Raw genomic sequence first — 20,991 nt, 5'->3', positions numbered from 1 at the left:
GGATATTCCATACCATGTGACGTCATGCTCAGTATATAAACTGGGGGAAAGCTGGCCAGGGGGCGTCCACTGCTCGGGGACTGGCTGGGCATCGGTCGGCAGGTGGTAAGCAATTGCATTGTGCATCACTTGCTTTGTATATTCTTTTATTATTATTATTATTACTATTTAATTTTATTTCAATTATTAAACTGTTCTTATCTCAACCCACGAGTTTTCTCACTTTTACTCTTCCAATTCTCTCCCCCACTGGGGGGTGGGGGGAGAGTGAGCGAGCGGTTTTGTGGTGCTCAGTTGCTGACTGAGGTTAAACCACGACACAGCTATACACCATGCATTAAGCCTTGAAAAGCCAAGGCAGCTTGTAGCAAAAGACTGGTGCTTTAGGTGATTTGCAAATACACAGCTCTTCAAACCCCAGAGATTTCATCATGCCAAAACCAGACCCACAAGCAACATGGTTTATAAGAACAGCAGCATTGCTGCTCTTACAAAGAATGGAAAAGGTTCCTTGTAGCTGGCTTGCAGATTTCAAAGAAAAGTAAAATCTTGGGCTATATGCTGGTTTTCCACAAAATTGATTGCGAGGCCTTTAATTCAAATCCAAAGTAGAAAGTCCAGGCATAAGTAGAAAAGAAATAAATGAAAAACAAAAGCCTTATTTCTAGCACAGTTATTTGTGGATCAAGCTGACCTAACATGTCAAGAGTAACTGAGGTGAAAAAGTTAGCTTTGTGTTTAAAGGTTCACATATACCACTCTGAGAAAGAATAAAATAAAGGGAACTTCTTCAGACAAGCAAAGATCTTTAAAAAGAACCGCAGACAGCATACATGATTCTAGATGACTAATACTGTAACTCAGAAGAAACACTCAAATAAAAATAATTCTCATGAATCAGGACAGTCTTTTCCAAGAAACATTTTAATGATGACAGTCACACCTGTGTCACCTCTAAACAACTCTCTCTCCTTTCAGTTTTCTGTTTACCCTTGCAGAAGAACACAATGTTGCAGACATCGGGTTTTTAATTTTCTGAAGAGCAGAGGCTGGGTTTAGTGAACTAATTTCAATAGCATATCTGTCACACAGACTGTGCATCTATTACTACTCAAAAGAAAACAGAGGACAGCGAGAAGGGCATAGAATTAAAATTATTCTTATAAATTTAGAGCAAAACTGTCAGCGTAAACGAATATGACTTAATTTTATATGACCAAAGAGCAATTTATGCTAGGAAATGGCACATAACTAGAGAAACAGCAGAACAAACCCTGAAAAACAAATGATCATTTTAAGCATCCAGATCAAGGGCTCCAATTTTCAATGTATGGATAAACTGCAGAGTAGCTTCTCAACACATTTTCTATTTTGTGAGCTTTGAGTATAAAGAAAATAAAAACAAAGAGGAGAGGACAGCTAATTTTAGAGCTTCTGGGCTAAAACAAAACAACAACAAAGAACCACTGAACCATGAAGCATTTTTTTCCAGGTTGCTATTTCAGTTACAGTCTTCCTCTCCACAAGCCAGAACTGGAAAGAAGATGCCAGCTTCTACCCTATCAGAGTAATACAAGCACCTTATTTTATCCAGAGGGGCACATTAAGAGCTCTGAGCTGCTTACACAATGCTTCTATACATTTTGCTGCACCCAAAATGCATATTATAGCTGACAGGAAAAAATAGCATGATTTCTTTTATTTCCTTCTCTCTCATGATTGCCTTCCTGATGAGAAGCATCGCTTATGCAAACTGAACTTGATTTGAGCCTTGCCCAGTGCATTTTAACAAATAATCTGAAAACTCATCCCTCTGACAGCTTGTTATATTACAGCACTGGACTGAAGCTTCATAATTCTGAATTTTGAGCATGTGTGGAAACAGTTTTGAGGACAGAAACAAGATCTTAGGATCACTGGATAATTCAGGTTTGATGGGACCTCAGGAGGTTTCTAGTCCAACCTCCTGCTCACAGCCAAGTCAGCTATGAGATCTGACCACATTGCTTAGGCTTTATCCAGATGAGTCTTTTCCATTCTGTAAATAATGGAAATGGTACAACCTCCCTGGGCAGCCTGTTCCACTGCTTGATTGTCCTCATGGTGAAAAAGGTTTCCTTATATTAAGTCTGAACCTCACATTTTAATTTGTGTCCTTTGTTTCTCCTCCTCCTGCCCAACTCCATCTTCTTGATGAACCTCCTTGTAGGTACTGGCAGGCTGCTACCATGTGCCCTCGAAACCTTCTCTTCTCCATGCTGAATAAGCCTAGTAAGACCTTAATTGTGAGATTTTCATCTATCAGTTTCAGTTAACGGTAAACAAGGTATGAGAAAGTTACCTCCTCAAAAAAAACCCCAAAACCCCAAAACTTTCAGCTCTTAAAACAAATATGTGGTCTTCAGAGAAACTGTAATCATCTCATGTGAGTAGACTTTCGAACTCTGATTTTTCTGACGTAAGTTCCCTTTTCTGTAAGTATTTACTCAGAACAACCCATCTTGTTTCCAACATCATCAGTACTACTCAAGGGCAGAACAAGTCTCCTACAATTTAAGGATGAATGGGTTGGGTTTGGTCACTGTTTCAAAATAAAGCCAATTCAGAAGAGAGGGCAAACATGGACGTTTCTCTCCTGAGTGGCAAATTAGTTTAATAAATTTGGGCAACCAAACAGAAAGCTAGAACAGAAAATGCTATGCTGCCTTCATACACAGCAGCTACAGCAACTTTAAAATATACTGGGTTAGGTTCATAACATTGCTGGTGAAGTTTGCTCTTCTCTAAGGAGCTATGTGCTATTGCTCTGCAAAACTTCACAAGAATAAATTACACTTTCCAAGCTTTAAAGACACATTAACATGACATAGGTCATGGGAAATTCAAACTTCAAATACTTACTGAATCCAATAGATCAGAGACCAAATCAGTATGAGAACAAAGAGGGTTACATTAACTAAAATAAAGCTCTCTGAAATGATTAAGTAATTTTTCAGTCACTATGATAACACATACTCCAGTGGCTTAGATATCAGTAAAAGAGTCACTTAGACACAATTTCACTTTTAGTCATTTACTGGAACACATAACACTGGCCCAATTCCAGAAGATTTCTCAAATCCAATACAAAAAAGTTCATGTCAGCCTGAGCAGCCACTAATAACCTAGACCATATCACACGAACTGTAAGCTGCAACAAGACACATACGGCAGTACATTTTAAAGCTGTCTTCATTTTTTTGTGCTCTTCAATTACATTAAAAAAAAAAAGACTTGACAAACATTTACTTCTCGCACGATTTCATTGACCACATTATTAGCCAATTCATTCACTTGTCCCTAAGAGACAAAGCCAGTATGCTTATTCTTGCTCATAAGTAAATGTTCAATTCCTTAAAAACATTTGCATTGAACAAAATTCTGTTACACTTAATCATCTTCAGCTTTACCTTACTTCTCAAATCAATAGGCCTAATCAAGCATACTCTGCACAGCTGAATGTAAAACTGGATGTTTGTCAAATGACAACTAGAATATTGTTATCCAAAAACATTTTAGAAACTCAGTTGAAGCTACAACAGTATTGTGAAGTTAGCTTAAAAACAAGAGGGTTTTTTAATAGACAACATAGGGCTGCAATCTTGATATTTCACTTTGGTATTAAAACCTGAAGTTTAGGGTTTTCAAGATTTCAAGATATATTTTAAAGAAAAACAAATAATTATCACAAGACTTTCAAGAAAAGCTTGCCTTAACACATGCACTCAGCCTCTCATAGATGATCACTATCATCACTACCTTAAATGAATCTCAGATATATACCTTTTATATTATTAGTTTGTGACAGCCACCAGAAACCGAACGATCATATGGCTTTACAACATGGTGGACAGCCCCATTGGCTATTGTAGAGCTTCACTGACTTAAGTGCACCTCTCTACATCAACACTGGACTTGACCCAGAAACTCCCGCTGCATTTCAGGTCTCCAGGCAAGAGCACTATAGAGCTGTGTTGTCTGCAAACAAATATCAAAAGGATTCCATACAGGAGATTTACTATGAAGAGTTATACTATACATAGGAACGCTTGCTGTTTTTTTCCTTATCCCTTTTATTCTACTCTGTCCATCAGAGACCTAAGCATTGCCGCTTGCTTCTATTTAACCACGTGGGGTTTAGCCCTCTTTCTTTTCTCAGCTGTTTTCTTAAGACATGCTTTAAACTATACCGCTGTTCCAAGACAGCTCACCTGAAAAGATCATTTGAAAACCCTGCCTACTGGGACATGACCCAGGGCAGAAGGCAGGTGCATAATGCTTTCCGATTTTAGTGTGGCAATGAGACAAGAGCAGCAGTATGAACAACAGATTCTTTGCAACTTCTAGATGGGAAGATGCAGTTGGGCTTACTGCACACTCAGCTAATAAAATAATTTTGTATAGTCATCTAAAACCACTGGTACATTCCTTCTGCTCTCCCAGGATCATGCAGTTTGCCTTGCTATGATTGGCAACATGCCAGTCTTCAATTCTTCACACATCTCCATCCAGTAATGCCAGGCCTGAAGTGCCTTACAAAGACAGAAAGACAGGAGAGAAACATTTGGGTATTTTTCTACATGTAGCAGAGCTTATGCTTTGAGAAAGAGGTGCAGAATGCAACTATTGACGACTAAGTCTATTATTCATTTCATCAACTCTGGTAGCAGAATCTGCCTGGAGGGAGTGCGGGAAACGTGCTGCTACATTGCCAGAGGAAGGAAAAGATTATTTAAAGATCAGGCAGGTCAGCTCTAAAACTCAGCTGAAAAGTTTGACACTGATCCAGGGGAAATAAAGCGCTACTGCATCTCACCTTGAGGTATTGCCCTTAGCTGAAAAAAGGATGAATAAAAAGCCATAACTTCAGGTTTCTGCAGTATAGAAGTTTCTTCTCTCCAAAAGCAGGAGGATGTATAGTATATAGAGAAAAAGCATCCTTGAGATAGTGACTGGCAGGCCTGAATGCTATCCCCCAGAAGGACCAGACAGACTGTAGACCTTAAAGAATTTTCAAATGCCAAGGACACCTGCTTATAGCCACTTGAACTCTCCTTTTCCCCAAAGTCTGGAGAAAGTATTTTCTCTGAGAAATAATGCACTGAAGTATCCAAAAGTTTATGACCAAACACACATTTTCAAAAAAGGTAACAAAGCTGTCTCTGCAGACCATCTCTCACAGGTGCAGGTCCAGCACTAAGACAAATGTGAACAGTGTGACAGGCTTGTTTAGGTGTGCAGCGCTGGCTTCCCAGCAGCCACACCAGATGGCTCTCAGTAGGTCTACACAAGAACAACTCTCCTGGGCAAGAGAAAGAAATGGGAAAAAAAACACAGAAGCAAAATATCTCATGAGGAAGCTTCAGCTAAGGCATGTGAAATGATTATGGTCCTGCATGAGAGATCTTTGTTACATAAATTACGAGTGAAAGAAAATTACCTGAACTGTTTGGAGGCGCAACTCAGACAAATGCAACAACCATGGGTTTTCTAATACCAGTTCTCTAAAATCAAAGTATTCCTCTTCAATTATACCTAGGTATATCTAAATTACACGTAACAACACAAGCACACCACCTGTATTTTTACTACTTCTGACATCACTGTCTTACCATGAACTTAATTAAAAATTACTACATGAATGACATTAAAATAGCCTCATTGAAGAGCAAATCTAGAATTCATAGATTCATTTTTCTTGGCTCAAACACAAAACTAATTTAGCATCATCATTCCAAGTGTTTTAATGTTTTTGATTCATAGCAAAAATTTCTTATATTTCTGTCTGAATATCAGCCAACATATAGTATTGAATACAAAAGAAAATAAGAAAGGTAGATGGAATCCAAGCATGAGTATTATTTGGTATATTATACATTTCTCTCAATAAATGTATAAGCATACAAGTGCATCACAATGAATGACATTTATCTAACATGAATAAAAGGATTTCAGAATTTGGTCCTGATTTCTCAAATTATCAAAATTGAATGTTTAGCCCCGTAATAACAAAAGAAGAGAAAGCAAAATGTTTCTCTTTCAGTCACAGGACTCAAAGAGAAAACACATGCAGTCTCACTGAATGGGAAGAGATGTTTCTGAAGCATGTCACCTGTTGCCAAAAAGATAATAAGCAGCAGCATAATTTGATATCCCTGTAGTAACACAGGTATCTAAAAGAAGCTGTCAGTAAGTAAAGTGTAGGGGGAGAGTACAGGCAAAAAAAGGTTGAAAGAGCAACCTGGAATGTATATTTAATTTCAGCAGTGGTACATCAGTAGTCCCTCACGTACTTAGCATTACTAAATTTTAAGTCCTCAGATAAAATGACTATTAGAATTCTCTCTGGCATGGCATGCTGAGCACAAACTCAACATAAGTGAATAAACGCTCTTTTCTCACTGGCTTTCTGCCAATCTGACTGCAAACGGAAGCCTCGCACACAAAACCAGTCATCCTTGAAGACTGTGAATACTGTCAGTCTTAGTGTACTCCTAACTCATTTGGCCACAAGACACTGTAGGTGTCTCCATGTACCATGCAGAAAAACAGGATACTATACTGTCCTCATTTGTTGAAGAGGTGGGGGTGGAACACATTATCTCTCAAACATGAAAGGCATTAAATTCACATAATATCCTATTTCATATTTCTGAACAGCTCCTCAACTAAGCTAAAACAACTGTATCTTAAGATTATTAAATAGCATCACCGTAATTCACAAATACCATCTTAATCTTTTTAAGTGAAAAGACACAAGCATTTTGCTTTTCACGCCTGTCCTGGTTTCGGCAGGGATAGAGCTAATTTTCTTCCTAGTAGCTGGTACAGTGCTGTGTTTTGGATTTAGGATGAGAACAATGTTGATAACACACCGATGTTTTAGTCGTTGCTAGGTAGTGCTTGCACTAGCCAAGGACTTTTCAGCTTCCCATGCTCTACCGACTGAGAAGGCTGGAGGTGCACAAGAAGCTGGAAGGGGGCACAGCCAGGACAGCTGACCCAAACTGGCCAAAGGGATATTCCACACCATGTGACGTCATGCTCAGTATATAAAAGCTGGGGGGAAGAAGAAGGAGGGGAGGGGGACGTTTGGAGTGATGGCATTTGTCTTCCCAAGTAACCGTTAGGCGTGATGGAGCCCTGCTTTCCTGGAGATGGCTGAACACCTGCCTGCCGATGGGAAGTAGTCAATGAATTCCTTGTTTGGCTTTGCTTGCATGCGCGGCTTTTGCTTTACCTATTAAACTGTCTTTATCTCAACCCATGAGCTTTCTCACTTTTACCCTTCCGATTCTCTCCCCCATCTCCTGTGGGGGGAGTGAGCGAGCGGCTGCGTGGTGCTCAGTTGCCGACTGAGGTTAAACCATGACAATGCCCCTCCAAGCAGTCTGTATTTCAGACTTGCTGTGGCAAGAAAAACCAGAGGAAGTAAATTAATCTTGTAAGACCTAATGCAAACTGCTGAACCAAAGAGAGCCTTCTATTACTCTGTTCCAAGTATTCTCTCATTTTCTGAAGCTGTAAATCTCAACATTATGTTCTGTTTAGGATATTTCAGTCTAACATCTAAACTGAACACAAAAAAACTCCATGGAAAGTTTTACACCTGACCATGTAAACGCATTTCTACAAGTCTCTACATTTTTTTAGCCTCAGTTCTGTGTAATGTAGGTCCCAGATACAAATACCGAGTAGAATCAGCAGTATCAAAGAGGAAGAAGTCTTAGAGATATGCAATGAAACTTAAAAAGCGACTGTCATCAGATTTCCATTTTATCATTTGTTTAAGGTTACTTCTATTTCCACATGATACAATAACCATGAAATAATATTTTGTATTCTTTTAAAACAGAATTAAGAATCAAACCACAACAGGTGCCATGAAACAGCAAAAGAGAAGATTGTGAATTTTTGTTTTCTGAAGACTGACAACATCCCCTCCCACCACAACCTGTGACTTGCATTCCCAATGAAAACATTAGATTCACCGTGAAGCAAAAATCAATCTGCGTGTTCTTAAGAAACTGGCATGCAGTTTCAAAGTAATCCTTTCAAACATGAAAATTTAGTTTTTCTTTTTGACAAGCTGACACCTACTAGCTCAAGATAAGGTCACTAATAGTAAGACTTATGCTCTCAAAAACCCATATCAGTGTTGGAAATAAGAATTGTTTTAATAAGTGTTCTCCTTGTCCAACAATCCACTCAAGAACATGAAACAAAGGGTAGGATCAAATAAAGGCTTCAGACCTGAATCAGTTCTTCATACCAGTATTCAAGACAGATCACTTAAGGTGGAAAGATTGCCTTTTGCCAACTTCTCTAAATATAAGATGCTGAGAAACAGATTTGCCGCACAAATCCACAGCAGAATCCCTTATATATCATGTACTGTATTAAGCAAGGTGGTATCAGAGCAACCAATGATACAGTGCATGAAACCAATGATACAGTGCATGAAACCTGTGTATTTGACCAAGCTGCCGGTCTGATGTGTTGAACTTACCACCCCAGGTACAACAGCTGAGCCCAAACTATTATTTTTCCCCCCGGGAAAGGGCTAATAGCAGGACTTATAGGCTCACATAATGCCATAAACATAGCTTGATCTCATTAGGCTTGTATGCAGCCAGGTGAAAAACTTCTGCTTGCATGGTATCGCAGCAGCCTCAATGATCCAATCCACTGAGCAAACTGGAAAGACTTCAGTGACGTACACTGCAGGAGAAGAGCCTCTCCCCATATGGTTTTTATGGTAAGGAAGAAATACATTTAAAATGAGAATTTGAAACATCCACAATAATTAAAAACCTTGTAATGCTTTCTATCTCACTTCCTGTTCTTATTTCCTCACAAAATTCTGAAAAATTCTTGTAACTGTGCTCCCAAAAGTCACAGTTTTTTTGATAACTGTAAGCCAATTATTGTCTAAATTTTTATAAATACACAGCTATTTGCTCTAAAAGTGGTTGCTGCTTTTTCATTTTAACTGCATTACCACAGTGAGTAATGCATCTTTAGGAAAATCAGGATGCCTTCATCTTTTCTTTGTAGTGGTTAAATCCTAAAAAGGGAGCAGTAGCAGATCAAGAAGTCAAAGAAAAAAAAAATCAATTAACTGTTTGCTATTTCTGGAATCTACTTCTGTGCGTTAAGTCATAAACCCTTTCCCAAAACTACCGAAGAAAAAGGGTTTTCCTCCATCCACACATTAAAAAAACCAAAAAAACCCAAACCACACACAACCCACAAGAAATCAAAATAGGGGACGAAACAGAGAAGACATGAGAAGGGAATAAGATTCAAGACCTAAAAATCATATCCTATGCTTACATCTGTACAGAGAACAAAGAACTTACAAAGTACTACATCTTGGCATACACAAAAGCAGTAAAGGAATTACATAGTTATATATACCTGAAATGTATCTTATCCTAGCACTTAATCAAATGTTAGACACCATAATATTTCGTCTGGATTAAAGTGGCCAAAGTCTGTAGATGAAGTTTTAATCTCCCCTTCTTTTTCTTTCTGAAGAAATAAACCAAGGTCTCAGATTTTCAAGGCTTTGAATGGGTTCACACTTTCAAAGTGTGAAACCAACTAACAGTGGAGGCTGCATGTAAACCTTAGCAACTTAAAAAAGCTGGACAGAAGGGATTTCCACTGAAGCAATTACCAGTAGGAAAACTGGCTATTTAATGCTTGTTAATTTAACACTTAAGAACACAAACATTATGCCAAACAATGTTCTGGAAAAACAAAACACATCGTAAGAACTCCTTACTGGCTCCCTAAGCACTTGTTACCAAGGAAGGAATTGTTTACATTAGCTCTACACCTGGGAAGAGAAGGAAGAATGGGAAAATGGGAGCTAAAGTGGCAAAATGTAGAGGTGGCATTTTCGGAACCATACCTCTAAGGAACTATCAATTTTTTTTCTCCCTGATAATGAAATAAAAAAGGGTCTTTATAATGTTTTTATTTGCTTTTGCTATGATAAAAAAAACTGCAAGGCATCAACAGGAGCATAGGTCTTAGTAATCTTTGCTGGTATCCGATTACATGTGATATCCACTGAATTTATAGAGACCTCAGCAATCAACTGCCAGGAGACTAAGAATAAACCCTTAGGCAGGTTTTAAAACAGGAGACAGTTTAGCATTTTTGTCCTCACAGGATTAGATGCATCATTTTTACTTTTTCTTCTCCTTCTTCCTCCTCCTTTCACGAACAAGTTCTGTTGGTTGAATGCTGGGGCAAAGGCACGGGTTATATTAGACCACGTAAAAAACACATGCAGAGTTCAGAGATAGCTTCTACCTTTGACAACTTCAGTTTAAATCAGAGGCAAGACAGCCAACAGGCAAAGGAGATGCACCACCAGGTGGAAGCACAAACAGGTACCCGTCATTTAGCAGGCTACCCAGTAAACCAGTCTTTGAAACTTGCTGTGTGCCATGGCATAGCAACAACTTTAAGCATCACAGCAGAAACACGAGTTTCTCTCTTTTCTGAATCTTTCCTTAAACAGTAGCTTTACAATGACTTACAATGTAAGCACAAAGGCCAGAAAGACTGGCAGGACTCACAGCTTAAATGACTCATTGATAAATGAAAGCTGGAAACCATCAGACAATTGAAAAACAAATACCATCACCAGCGTAAAAGTACAAGCATAACCCAAGTTCAAACCAAATCCAAAATCCTTAAATTAAAAGCAGGGAGAAGCAGTCTGTGTGCTGGCCAGAACAGCACTGCCTCGGTGAGGTTATGGCCCCACAGTGACAAATGAGTTTGAAAGGACCAACGGAACAACTCAATAAACAGGTAGAGTTGGAATCACTAAGATATCTCCTGTCTCATTCATCTGTAGTACACTACCCAGTAGCCCAGCATATTTTCGAGCTACATAACGCATACTACCTATTAAGGAGTAACTTTTCAGAACTAACATTCTTAAGAAAAGGAGTCAGAAGAACAATGAAGAACTAATGAAGTCACTTCTACTAATACAAAAAAGTAACCAATTAAAGAGAGTATTCCATGAAATTCCTATGAGGGTAACCTAAATGATATATTTCTCCTTGACTATTTCCCCTGCGCCCCCCCCTTTTTTACAGAACCTGTCAATAAAATTTACCAACACAACAGAAAAAGGAAATATAAGTAGCATTTACACCAGAAGTTTCTTGACCTAAAGTTCTGGGGTCAGCCAGGTAAAAAAGAATTAATCTAACCCCAAATCATCATTTCTGCACTATTTTTCCATCCATAAAAGGAGGTATGGATGAGATTTCTTTGCAGAGAACACTGTAAATTGATAGCTTTGTTCCAGTTCACTACAGTTTCTTATTGATTTTCTCTCATTTTAGCCTGCATCGATTTGTTAATCCCTTCTCTGTAACAGTTCTAATGAAAAATTAAGAATGAAAAACTGCACGCTTTAGGGCCTTTTCCACCAAACTCTTGCTTCAAACCATATTTTCACTTGGATTTGGAACATGTCCATGCACATACCCTGGGTTAGACCTGACTCACCTCAGACTAGGACGGATGCTATTTACATTGAAACCTTTCTGTTTAGGCTCCTCATGGATGAACAAGGCAACTGAAACAACATCAGTGAGGCAGAACTGGACTTCTGCACTAACAGTTGTCACCTTCCAAGGTTGCTGCTCACAGAGGCTTTGTCTTAACACCAAGTACATTTTTTAAGCAATTTTGCAGCACTCCCTGTGGTCAATTAGCAGGCATTAACTGCATCATGCACGTGAATGGCACTAGTGAACGTTCATGGCATTTGTTGGTGCAAAGAAATACTTCAGAGGAGCAATGAGCTGGATCACAAGTTGTCTCTGAACTCAGAGTGAGTCGCAGTCATGGTGCACTGTTATTAGAATAATCCATGCAGAAGGATGGGACCCAGTCAGTATTTTTAATTTAAGGAATATAGTATGAGCATATGCAGGTCACAGAGTTACAAACAAGACAACTTAGATTAGCCATTTTGCTATTAATTAGCTTATTAAATACAGCTGCTAATTTGGTCTCATTGTCAGGGCTACACTACTGACAGCTCATGCATGTCTGCAGAAGCCATGGCTACTGCTGCAAGTAGTTTTAGTCTCTTTCCACTTCCCTGATACCTCCAAGTGAGGTATTCATTTGGAATTCTAACTGCAACACGCTATCAAATGGAAAATGAATTTATGAATTACGAAATTAAGGCTTCGCCCACACTCACATTTATAACACCTCAGTCATCACATGCTGGGTGGGTCTCCAACTCTTGACTTCATCCCATGTCAGCCCTCTCCTACTTCACCCAAACCGTAGGCAAATCAACACTTCGTGGTCTCCCATACAGATTACAAAGCAGCCTGACCTCTGGCTGCCACCTCAGTGCTACAGTACAACCCCAGCAGAGCAATTCTGGTCATTTTAAACCAACCCTCACCTGCAAAAGCGATAACTGGAAAACCTCTAGTTTGTACTCACACAGCATATGCTCTCTGGCATGCAAAGGCAGTATGGGAGCTTTCCTTTGCCATTCACTTGGGGTGAATTTGATTTCCCATCTCCCTTTCTACAATGCCAGCTGCAGAGAAATTGGTATGGGTGATGGGAAGCACAGTGCTGGGAACAATCACCTCCTCTTTGCTTTCCAAAAATTACACACCTAGAGTTGGTGATCTAGGCTCTGCTTATAACCACAAGGAGAAGAGGAAAGCAAAGCTCCCCATCCTCTTACCTAGTGTTAAATAGCTGAGCTTCACTTCACCAAATTATTTACGATAAAACTGCGACTAGGTTACGGTTTTCATGGAGTAGACTAGTATTTCCAGAGTAACCTCTGTTGCCTAACACACTGGTATTCCTAACTTCCAGAAATGACTTTGCTATGAGTGTTAAATGTCTCTCTACCCAGGCCATAAGATATTCTTTGCAAACCACGGTCATGTCTTAATGGGATAAGAAAAGCACAGAATAAATAGCATGGCTACCTAGCCAAAAAGTTTCATTTGATTTTCAGCAGTTTGTTACTGCCTTCAATTTCCTGCTAGGAGAACGACAGGGAGAACCAACTGACCTAAGAAGTAAATCCCGTTTCCTCATTTCCTATGATACAACTGTAAACTCCTCTCAATCTTCTTGCAGTGTTGCCAAGATTAGTGTTATTCTCCTGCACAGGGCATGCAGATCACACAAACACACCTAATCTAACACAGACTTTGTATTTTGTATGCAGACTGCAGTTTTATTCTTTTGATACATCCTGTTTGGGGTTTTTTCCCCTAAGGATAATTTCAACAATTTGGTCTCTATTTCCGTCCTTAATTGCAACTTCTCATTTGCACAGTGAGTTGTACTTAGAACCCACTTCTCCATGGCCTTTATTTTCCTTTATTGTCACTTAAAATGAATTAATAAGCCAAGAACTTGATTTCTACTCTTGCAAGAGTATTAAAGGGACCATCTCTACATCATAATTTTTATCATTGCATCTCTAAAACAGCATAACAAAACCAACCTGCACCAATCAAGGAAAATTCAACAATGCCATTTCTCAAAAGACATAGATCAAAACCAACTTGTAAAAGACACCAATTCGTGACCAAAAAAACCCCCACTGCACTACTTGCTTAGCAAGTGAGAAAATCCACATCACTTCAACTTAAGAATGAGGATAATTTAATCAATTGGTCCAGAAGGACTTCACAAACCCCACAGTAAAAGACGAGCTGGCCTTTACCTTGCCTTCTATGGGGGTCTCTCCTCATGAAGAATCACTAGGTGGACAGATCTAACAGCATGAAACAAACATCCAGGGAAAGTAACACACACTAACTGAAATATAACACAAGTAGTAATCTGACCTGTCTGGAGGACGCAGATATCAACTAACTTTCCCTTCTAGTGGTATCACAAGAGAGAAAGCTTAATGAGTAAAGGGCTGGAGTGGAATATGTACCACCTAGGTTCTCTTCTCAGCTTTCCAGCTGACTTGCCCTTGAGTCATTTCTCTATTTCCACTCCCATCCCCTGCTTGTTTTCATTATTAGCTATGAGTATTGCCAAGTAAGAACCACCTTTTACTATGAATTTTTCCAGGGCCCACATCTGTTTCTGTGGCACAGTTAGGAGCTTTGAGGCAAGCTGGCAAATCAAAGAACAAGGAACAGAGTTTACTGAAACCATTTTTCACAACACTTCTATCGAACTATATCCTTGGATTATCTAAAAGTTAATGAGCTTGAAAAACTAGAGAGACTTTTTTGCATTTACCTCCTTCCCTAATACCCAAAGTGGTTTTTTTTAAGCAGTTTATTGGATCAGTTACTACACATATATTCTCAAACTCTGAGCAGTAAAATCTGGTTTAGGAAAGTTCAATTTGTTGTCTCTCCCACAAAAATATAAACCTCTTGTTTTAACCATTCAAAATAAAGAACATAGCCACAAATATTTACAGTACTCAAACAACTAAGTATAAAAAAGCCATGCACACAGCACAGAGATGATGCATATGTAACACTATCAGGTTATTTAATACCCTTTAAAGTCTCAACTACAGCTTTACTTAGAGAGGCCTCTAACAGTTTTCCCAAGAAGTCAAAAAATACAAAAACAGTTGTCATTTTTTGTAAACCAAAAGGTTCCATTTTCAATATTATTGTGTCCATATGTTAAGGTAGTAACAATGTTTATACATTAACCTATCCGTCATATAATAATCAACTAATGAATTACCATCATAGCAGATATCTTAGAATTGTGTTGTAGGTAGATGCTTAATATTTTGCAACATGAATGGGGGAAAAAGGGAAAAAACAAGAATATACTAAAGACAAAGCTATCTTTCAAATACTTAAATTAAACAAAAATGACTCATTACTGCAACTGCCACTGAAAAGAGTGGCAATAAACTTTGACTGCAAAGAACCACGAGAATGTCTGTATTCATGACGGCATTCCCTGAAGAAAGGAACCATACAGAGGATTCAAACCAATCTGTATTGCACAGGACAAACGTACACACACTGGGACAAACATACACACTGGAATTATGGACCATAGTAGGATCAAGATAAACACAGCAGGTACAGGTTGCCACAAGTCCATCGGTTATTTTCATTCCCTGACACAACTGGCCCCTACATCCACCATCAAGATATAAGTCGGGTGATGGTAAAACTGAGGAGGGTATTAAGCCCAAGAAAACACATACCCAAAAGTGACAGTGTGACACAGAATTTTTTCTAATTTCTTAACTGAAATTTCAGATCTCCCTCCTCAGAAAACTGTAATCTAGCACAGCTTGCTTAATTAGAGAAAGGATATGATGAAAACATGGCTCTATGTGAACAGCGCTGCATATCCAAATTGACTGTAGCCCTTCCTTCCACCCAGTTTAGCAAGAACGTTCAGCCCTGCACAATGACTTCTCACTTGTTTATTGCTGCAGCAAATGTTTGCTGCAATGTGAATGACATGCTGAACATACCAAAACCAATAAAACGATAGCTATTAAAACCAAAAATATCAAAACGGACTGGAAAAGCATTTTGACAAGGAGGAAACATTAAACTAGGTCTTCGTAGCATTTGCTAAATACAGAGGCTCATCATATTTCAGGCCATTTGTATTTAATTGTGCTTTCATCTGAAGAGCAGTGGATATGAATGCACATCAGGCAGCAGATGAGTCAGATGTTCTGAAGAGGTCCAATCAAGGACACCCCACAACGCAAGAGCACTGCATGCATAATGTCTCGCACAACTGACTTTGGCTATAGCCTGAAGTTTCTTTTCAGCACCTCATCCCATTCCATGGTGGCACTGAGAAGAAAATAGTAAGTAGACCTGCAGTCACATAATTCAAAAAGTTTAAACACATGAGACTCCAGGAACCTGATGTCCACACACCCTTTTAAAGCTGCCAGGAAGACATACTCAGATTAGTAGATAATTATCTAAAACTCGGGCTTTTGTTCTTCCATTGTTTCAGTTGAAAGATTAAAAGTGCTCGTACATCTCAAGGTCAATGCTTCCAGAAGAGTTTGTCAAATGAAGTCAAACTCACAATGGAATAGGTCACAACACTTCAAAAATCAGGTTTTGGAGTGGTAGACAGACACAGAAATTATATCAATTTCAGCACAAAGAAAGGAGAATCCCTGGTCTTTGGTGGAGAAAGCAGGTAAACCATGGGCATGGAGACAAGGAGCAGCACAGGAGGTTAAATCTACTGCACTGTCCTTGAGGTAAACTAGCATGCCTTTTATACCGTCCTCTAATCCTTAGATTAGTTTCTCCATTTTGGTTTTAACAATATTAACTGAAGTGCAGAGGCCATCAGCAGACCACAACGTTGCCAAAAATTCAGTTGAATCATTAAAAGTGATTTATAACAATAGACAGTGGATAAAAATCATTGGTTGCAATCCTCAGCTGTTAAACTGGCTCTCTGCATTAAACATGCAAATTGGAATTGTTAATTCAAGGTAAACATGGAAAAGAACTCATCTTCTCTGTACTCCTTTTAATTCAGCGCTCAAATCAAACCTCATCTCCATACAACAAATGGAAAAAGGAGTAGCTTGTATGTAAACGAAAACCAGCTCAAACTCTACATAGCCTACATACTGCAATTTAATTTATTTTTAAGTATAAATTCTAGCTCTGGCATTATTTTGTAATCTTGAAGTGAAGCAATTTAGGCTATTATCTGCTTTTTCCTTTTCTCATCAACACAGCTCCTCTTAGGGTACAAATGAGGCTAGCTCTTGATCACGCTCTTCTTAAATCATCTTCGTGCTGTTAGCTCTGCAAAGAATGATGCCTGCTCCAGAACACTGCCATTGCTAATCACTCAAATCAGGTCTCTTATAGGTCTATAAGAAGGAAGAGTGCTGAGGGCAGCAGAATGAAGGTGAGATTGTTTTTCTCTTCCTTTTCAAGGAATATATCTGAACACATCCCTTTCCTTCACCTTCATGGATCACTCATCCTGTCAAGCATAAGTTCCCCTGCGCAAAAGCTATGGCTGCCTTGGCTTTGCATTGTACGAGAACCAACAGAACTACATGCTTGAGGCATTGCCCAAAGCACAAATGAAAAACAGCATGAAACAGATTCAACAATGGTGTTCTCTATGGATATTTAGTGACAAAAGCAGGGACACCCATCTCAAAAAGAGTAAGAAAGCTGTTTGAGAGTACGAGAACCAACAGAACTACATGCTTGAAGCATTGCCCAAAGCACAAATGAAAAACAGCATGAAACAGATTCAACAATGGTGTTCTCTATGGATATTTAGTGACAAAAGCAGGGACACCCATCTCTCTTTTTGAGATGTTTGAGACTCAGTGGTGTCAACACTGACTAAACAAATTATTCATTACTGCAGTATCCTGGGCTCTGAAGCTCCACTTCCCATCTGTGAGTGCACACATTCACAGAACACTGATGATGGGAAAGGGCAGAGGCTGACTCTTCTAACCAAAGTCTCACCATGGGAGACTACCAGGAGGCAGAGATGCAGTACGCACATTGCAGCTGAAGCTGTCAACCTGTACTTACCCCCCTTGCATTTTGACTGCCAGCTACCCCACAGGGAGATGCGTAACTTTTGACTGGTTATCTGCCCAGATGAGACCTGCACATTGCCTGCCAACAGGCCAATTGCCATATGCTGCCTCTCAGCTATTAAAAAGCCAAGAAAATGGTTTGTAGGCAGTACAGGTTGCATGTTGTGTCAGACTACAGAAAAAAAACTTGAGTAGTTTTCTTTCCGATCATCTTTATGCTTGAGGATAAATCATTTTGTATCAAATTAGCCATATGAAAAGAAAGCCTCCAGTACAACTCAAGGATGTTATAAGGTAGAGAAAGATTCTAGAAGCTGCACCATTATTATTTATCAGCCAAAGAAAGGCCATTGGCTAAACTGTTACAGAGGGTTTCAGACAAAAGCAGCACTGCAACTGCAGAGGGTCCCAGCTCATCTGCTAGGCTGTATTGCAGGTGCAACTGTCTCCTGCACACATTGATATCTGAGAGAACTTGGCATCTTCTGCTAATGGTAACTCTGGTTCCACCAAGGAAAAATCAGTTTCTGAATACAAAAGCCTTTTAAGACATTTTAAATAATTGAATCGTATTAACTTCTGCGCTTACAGGAAGAGCAGCAAGGGCTTGTGCTGCAGCATTTGAAAAGGTTCTATTAGGAAATTGTTCTGATTATTTTAATGCACCCCCAAAAAAAAAAAACCAAACCTGGGGAAAAAAATGCTAATTTTCTTCTTTACCTGAGATGCTCCATTTAGGCAAGGCACTGAAATAGGGATGTTACACAACAGCTCCAAGCATTGTTCAGATGCTATGCACGCCTCCTGCCCATCGGGAACCACTGCGTGCCTTCCAAGTTGCCCATAGTCCGCTCTGCCCCAGGTGAATACCTTGCCAGTTTCTAAACACAAAACACATTTCAAGATTACTTATTCACTAGGTTCCTGGAACATCTGGATACCAATTCAAAACTAGAACAACACTTCTTAATGCATCTTATCTAAAGCTTCAAAAACCTAGTGAAAACTTACTTTTGGGAGCAGAAGAAAAAATACTAAAACTAGCTAAAGACATATTATGATGTACTTCTATGCAGTTACTCAAACTTCATTAACCTGTTTTTTAGCAGAATAACATCTGTAGGATGGCCTGGGCTATAAATGAAACCATGTCAATAAAGCTGCATAACCTGGACATTCTGCATACAATATATACGTATACATCATTGGATGTGAGGAAAAATTTCTTTACTGAAAGAGTGGTTAAACGTTGGAAGAGGCTGCCCAGGGAAGTGGTTGAGTCCCCATCCCTGGAGGTATTTAAAAGACGTGTAGATGAGGCGCTTAGGGACATGGTTTAGTGGGCATGGTGGTGTGGGGTTGACAGTTGGACTCGATCTTAGAGGTCTCTTCCAACCTTAATGATTCTATGATTCTATATACTTTGGTTATACAAAGGACATATTTTTATCTTAACAGAAGCATACACAAAACAGCTTATTCTGAAACATAAAAGATTCTTGTCTATTCCCAGTCTTTGCCATAGAGACATCCATCACATGTCCTGTGTTTAACATACAGTTTATGGTTACCTGATAGAAGTTACCTTCTGTCACAACTTCTGTTAGCAGAGTAACAGCCCTCAGGACAGCAACTGGTTAGTCAGGAACACCACCACAGCTGTCATTAAGCATTGGAAATGCACTGGTTTGTCTTCACAGGAATCACACATTGGCCACAGAAAGAGAACTTTAAATGAAATCAGCACTATATGGATCACCCTTCTCTCCACATATTATATTGAACACAGTTCACTGCTGTGGGACTGACACCCAAAAGTCCATTCTCCAGTATGGATAACATCCATAAAGCAATTCTTTTTACCTTCGATTCCCAATATTAAAAAAAAAAAAAAAAACCAACACCAAACCACAATCGTACTAAGCAATAGCTTTATTTTCTTAATAAAGTAACTAGATCTCTGCAGGTAAGTCATGAAAAGCTGTCCCTTCGAGGCTTCCAATTAAAAAAAGTTATATACGCAGAGCATAAACAGTATGTTCTCAACTCGGTTTTGACTAGAAGCAGCAATCCGCATTCCAGCCCAGAAGGAAGCCTGCAATGACCCTGAGTTGCGTACACACTTCAGCCAAGCCTCAAACTCCTCTCCAGAATTGAACTCAAGTCACCAAGTCATAAGCCAAATGATGTGGATTTGAGGAAAATATGAAGAAGTCAAGCAAGTCAGCTTCAACACACACACTTCTCCCCTTGTCAGTCAGTACAGACAGATCCCACAGAGGGGTCAGGAGCAGGGGGTAGCGGTCATACCACCCAAAGATGACAACTGTTTTCTTAACGCATGCCATAACATAAACCTTCGGAAACCTAAACACCTCCGTTTTCCTTTGGGTGCTGCTAAACTGTCTTGAAGGAGACACAGGTGGGCACTGCTGGTTTGTGGAGTTTGAGCTGATAATGTATCTCGTAAATAAACTGGAAACCTCTAACTTCGTATATTTAAACAGACAAGAAGTATATGCATTTTCCTCGGAAATCTGCTAGCAGTGGTATCTTCTACTCCAATCCTTGCAACAGTTTTTCAGATGTATTGTCTCAGTTCACTGATAATGCTTCCTCTGAAATAATTAAGTGCTGAAATTAGTTGTCCTTTTCTCTCAAGGGCACAAATACTTTCTTCCTTTGGAGCTTCCTAGCAGTTCAGGAAAAAGTTGAAACTAGTCACATACTACTTTTGATACAAGTGAGGTCGTTCAATATAGTAGCTTCATTTTTTTTAGACTAAAGCATTAAAACAAGTTTCATTAAGAGAACTTCCAGTATACCTTACAGAGATTAGGAAAACAGTTTGCAGTTTAAAAAACACGCTTATTCTGGAGGTAATATATTTACTTTGCAATTTGTATAGATCTCTGCTAAAAACATCTGCAGCTACAAAAATGTTGCAAGAAGTCTCCTACATCAGTATGTTACGTAGCAAATTTAAATGTAGACTAAGCTTTAGGCTTTTACATCAGAGCAGGTTACTGTACCTATCCAGAACCCTATTAATGGACTGGAAAAGGACAGGCAGGCTGCTTTATTTTGTATCAATACAGGAACTGAAGCTGAGTTTTATGAAATTCAAAGCCAGAAAGAATTTCTGTAATATCTAGTTAGATCATTAACATACCATAGGCTCTCAAGCGCTACCCAGACATTGCTGTATTGATCCCAAGGACCATAATTTAACTAAAGCATTTCAACTCTCAGAAGCCAAAAGCATCAATGCCACAGGCCAATAAAAATCAGCAACCTGCAAGGCCTCTGGAAAGGCAAGCAGTGTATTTAATAATACAGACCCAGATCCTCATATC

General features: G+C 39.1%; 1 protein-coding gene across 1 annotated transcript in view; it reads right to left on the bottom strand.

Moving 5' to 3' along the window:
- SERGEF (secretion regulating guanine nucleotide exchange factor) overlaps positions 1-20,991 on the bottom strand; it is a 161,640-nt gene that overhangs the window by 108,221 nt on the left and 32,428 nt on the right. The window contains exon 8 of the mRNA XM_019474522.1: positions 18,356-18,516. Coding sequence (XP_019330067.1) covers positions 18,356-18,516 — 161 coding nt within the window. The remainder of the gene's footprint in view (positions 1-18,355; positions 18,517-20,991) is intronic.

Source organism: Aptenodytes forsteri, unplaced genomic scaffold, assembly GCF_000699145.1.
Source record: "Aptenodytes forsteri isolate BGI_AS27 unplaced genomic scaffold, ASM69914v1 Scaffold8, whole genome shotgun sequence".
Lineage (NCBI taxonomy): Eukaryota > Metazoa > Chordata > Aves > Sphenisciformes > Spheniscidae > Aptenodytes > Aptenodytes forsteri.
Note: the sequence above shows the minus strand (reverse complement) of the source record. Positions and strands in the feature narration are given on the sequence as shown.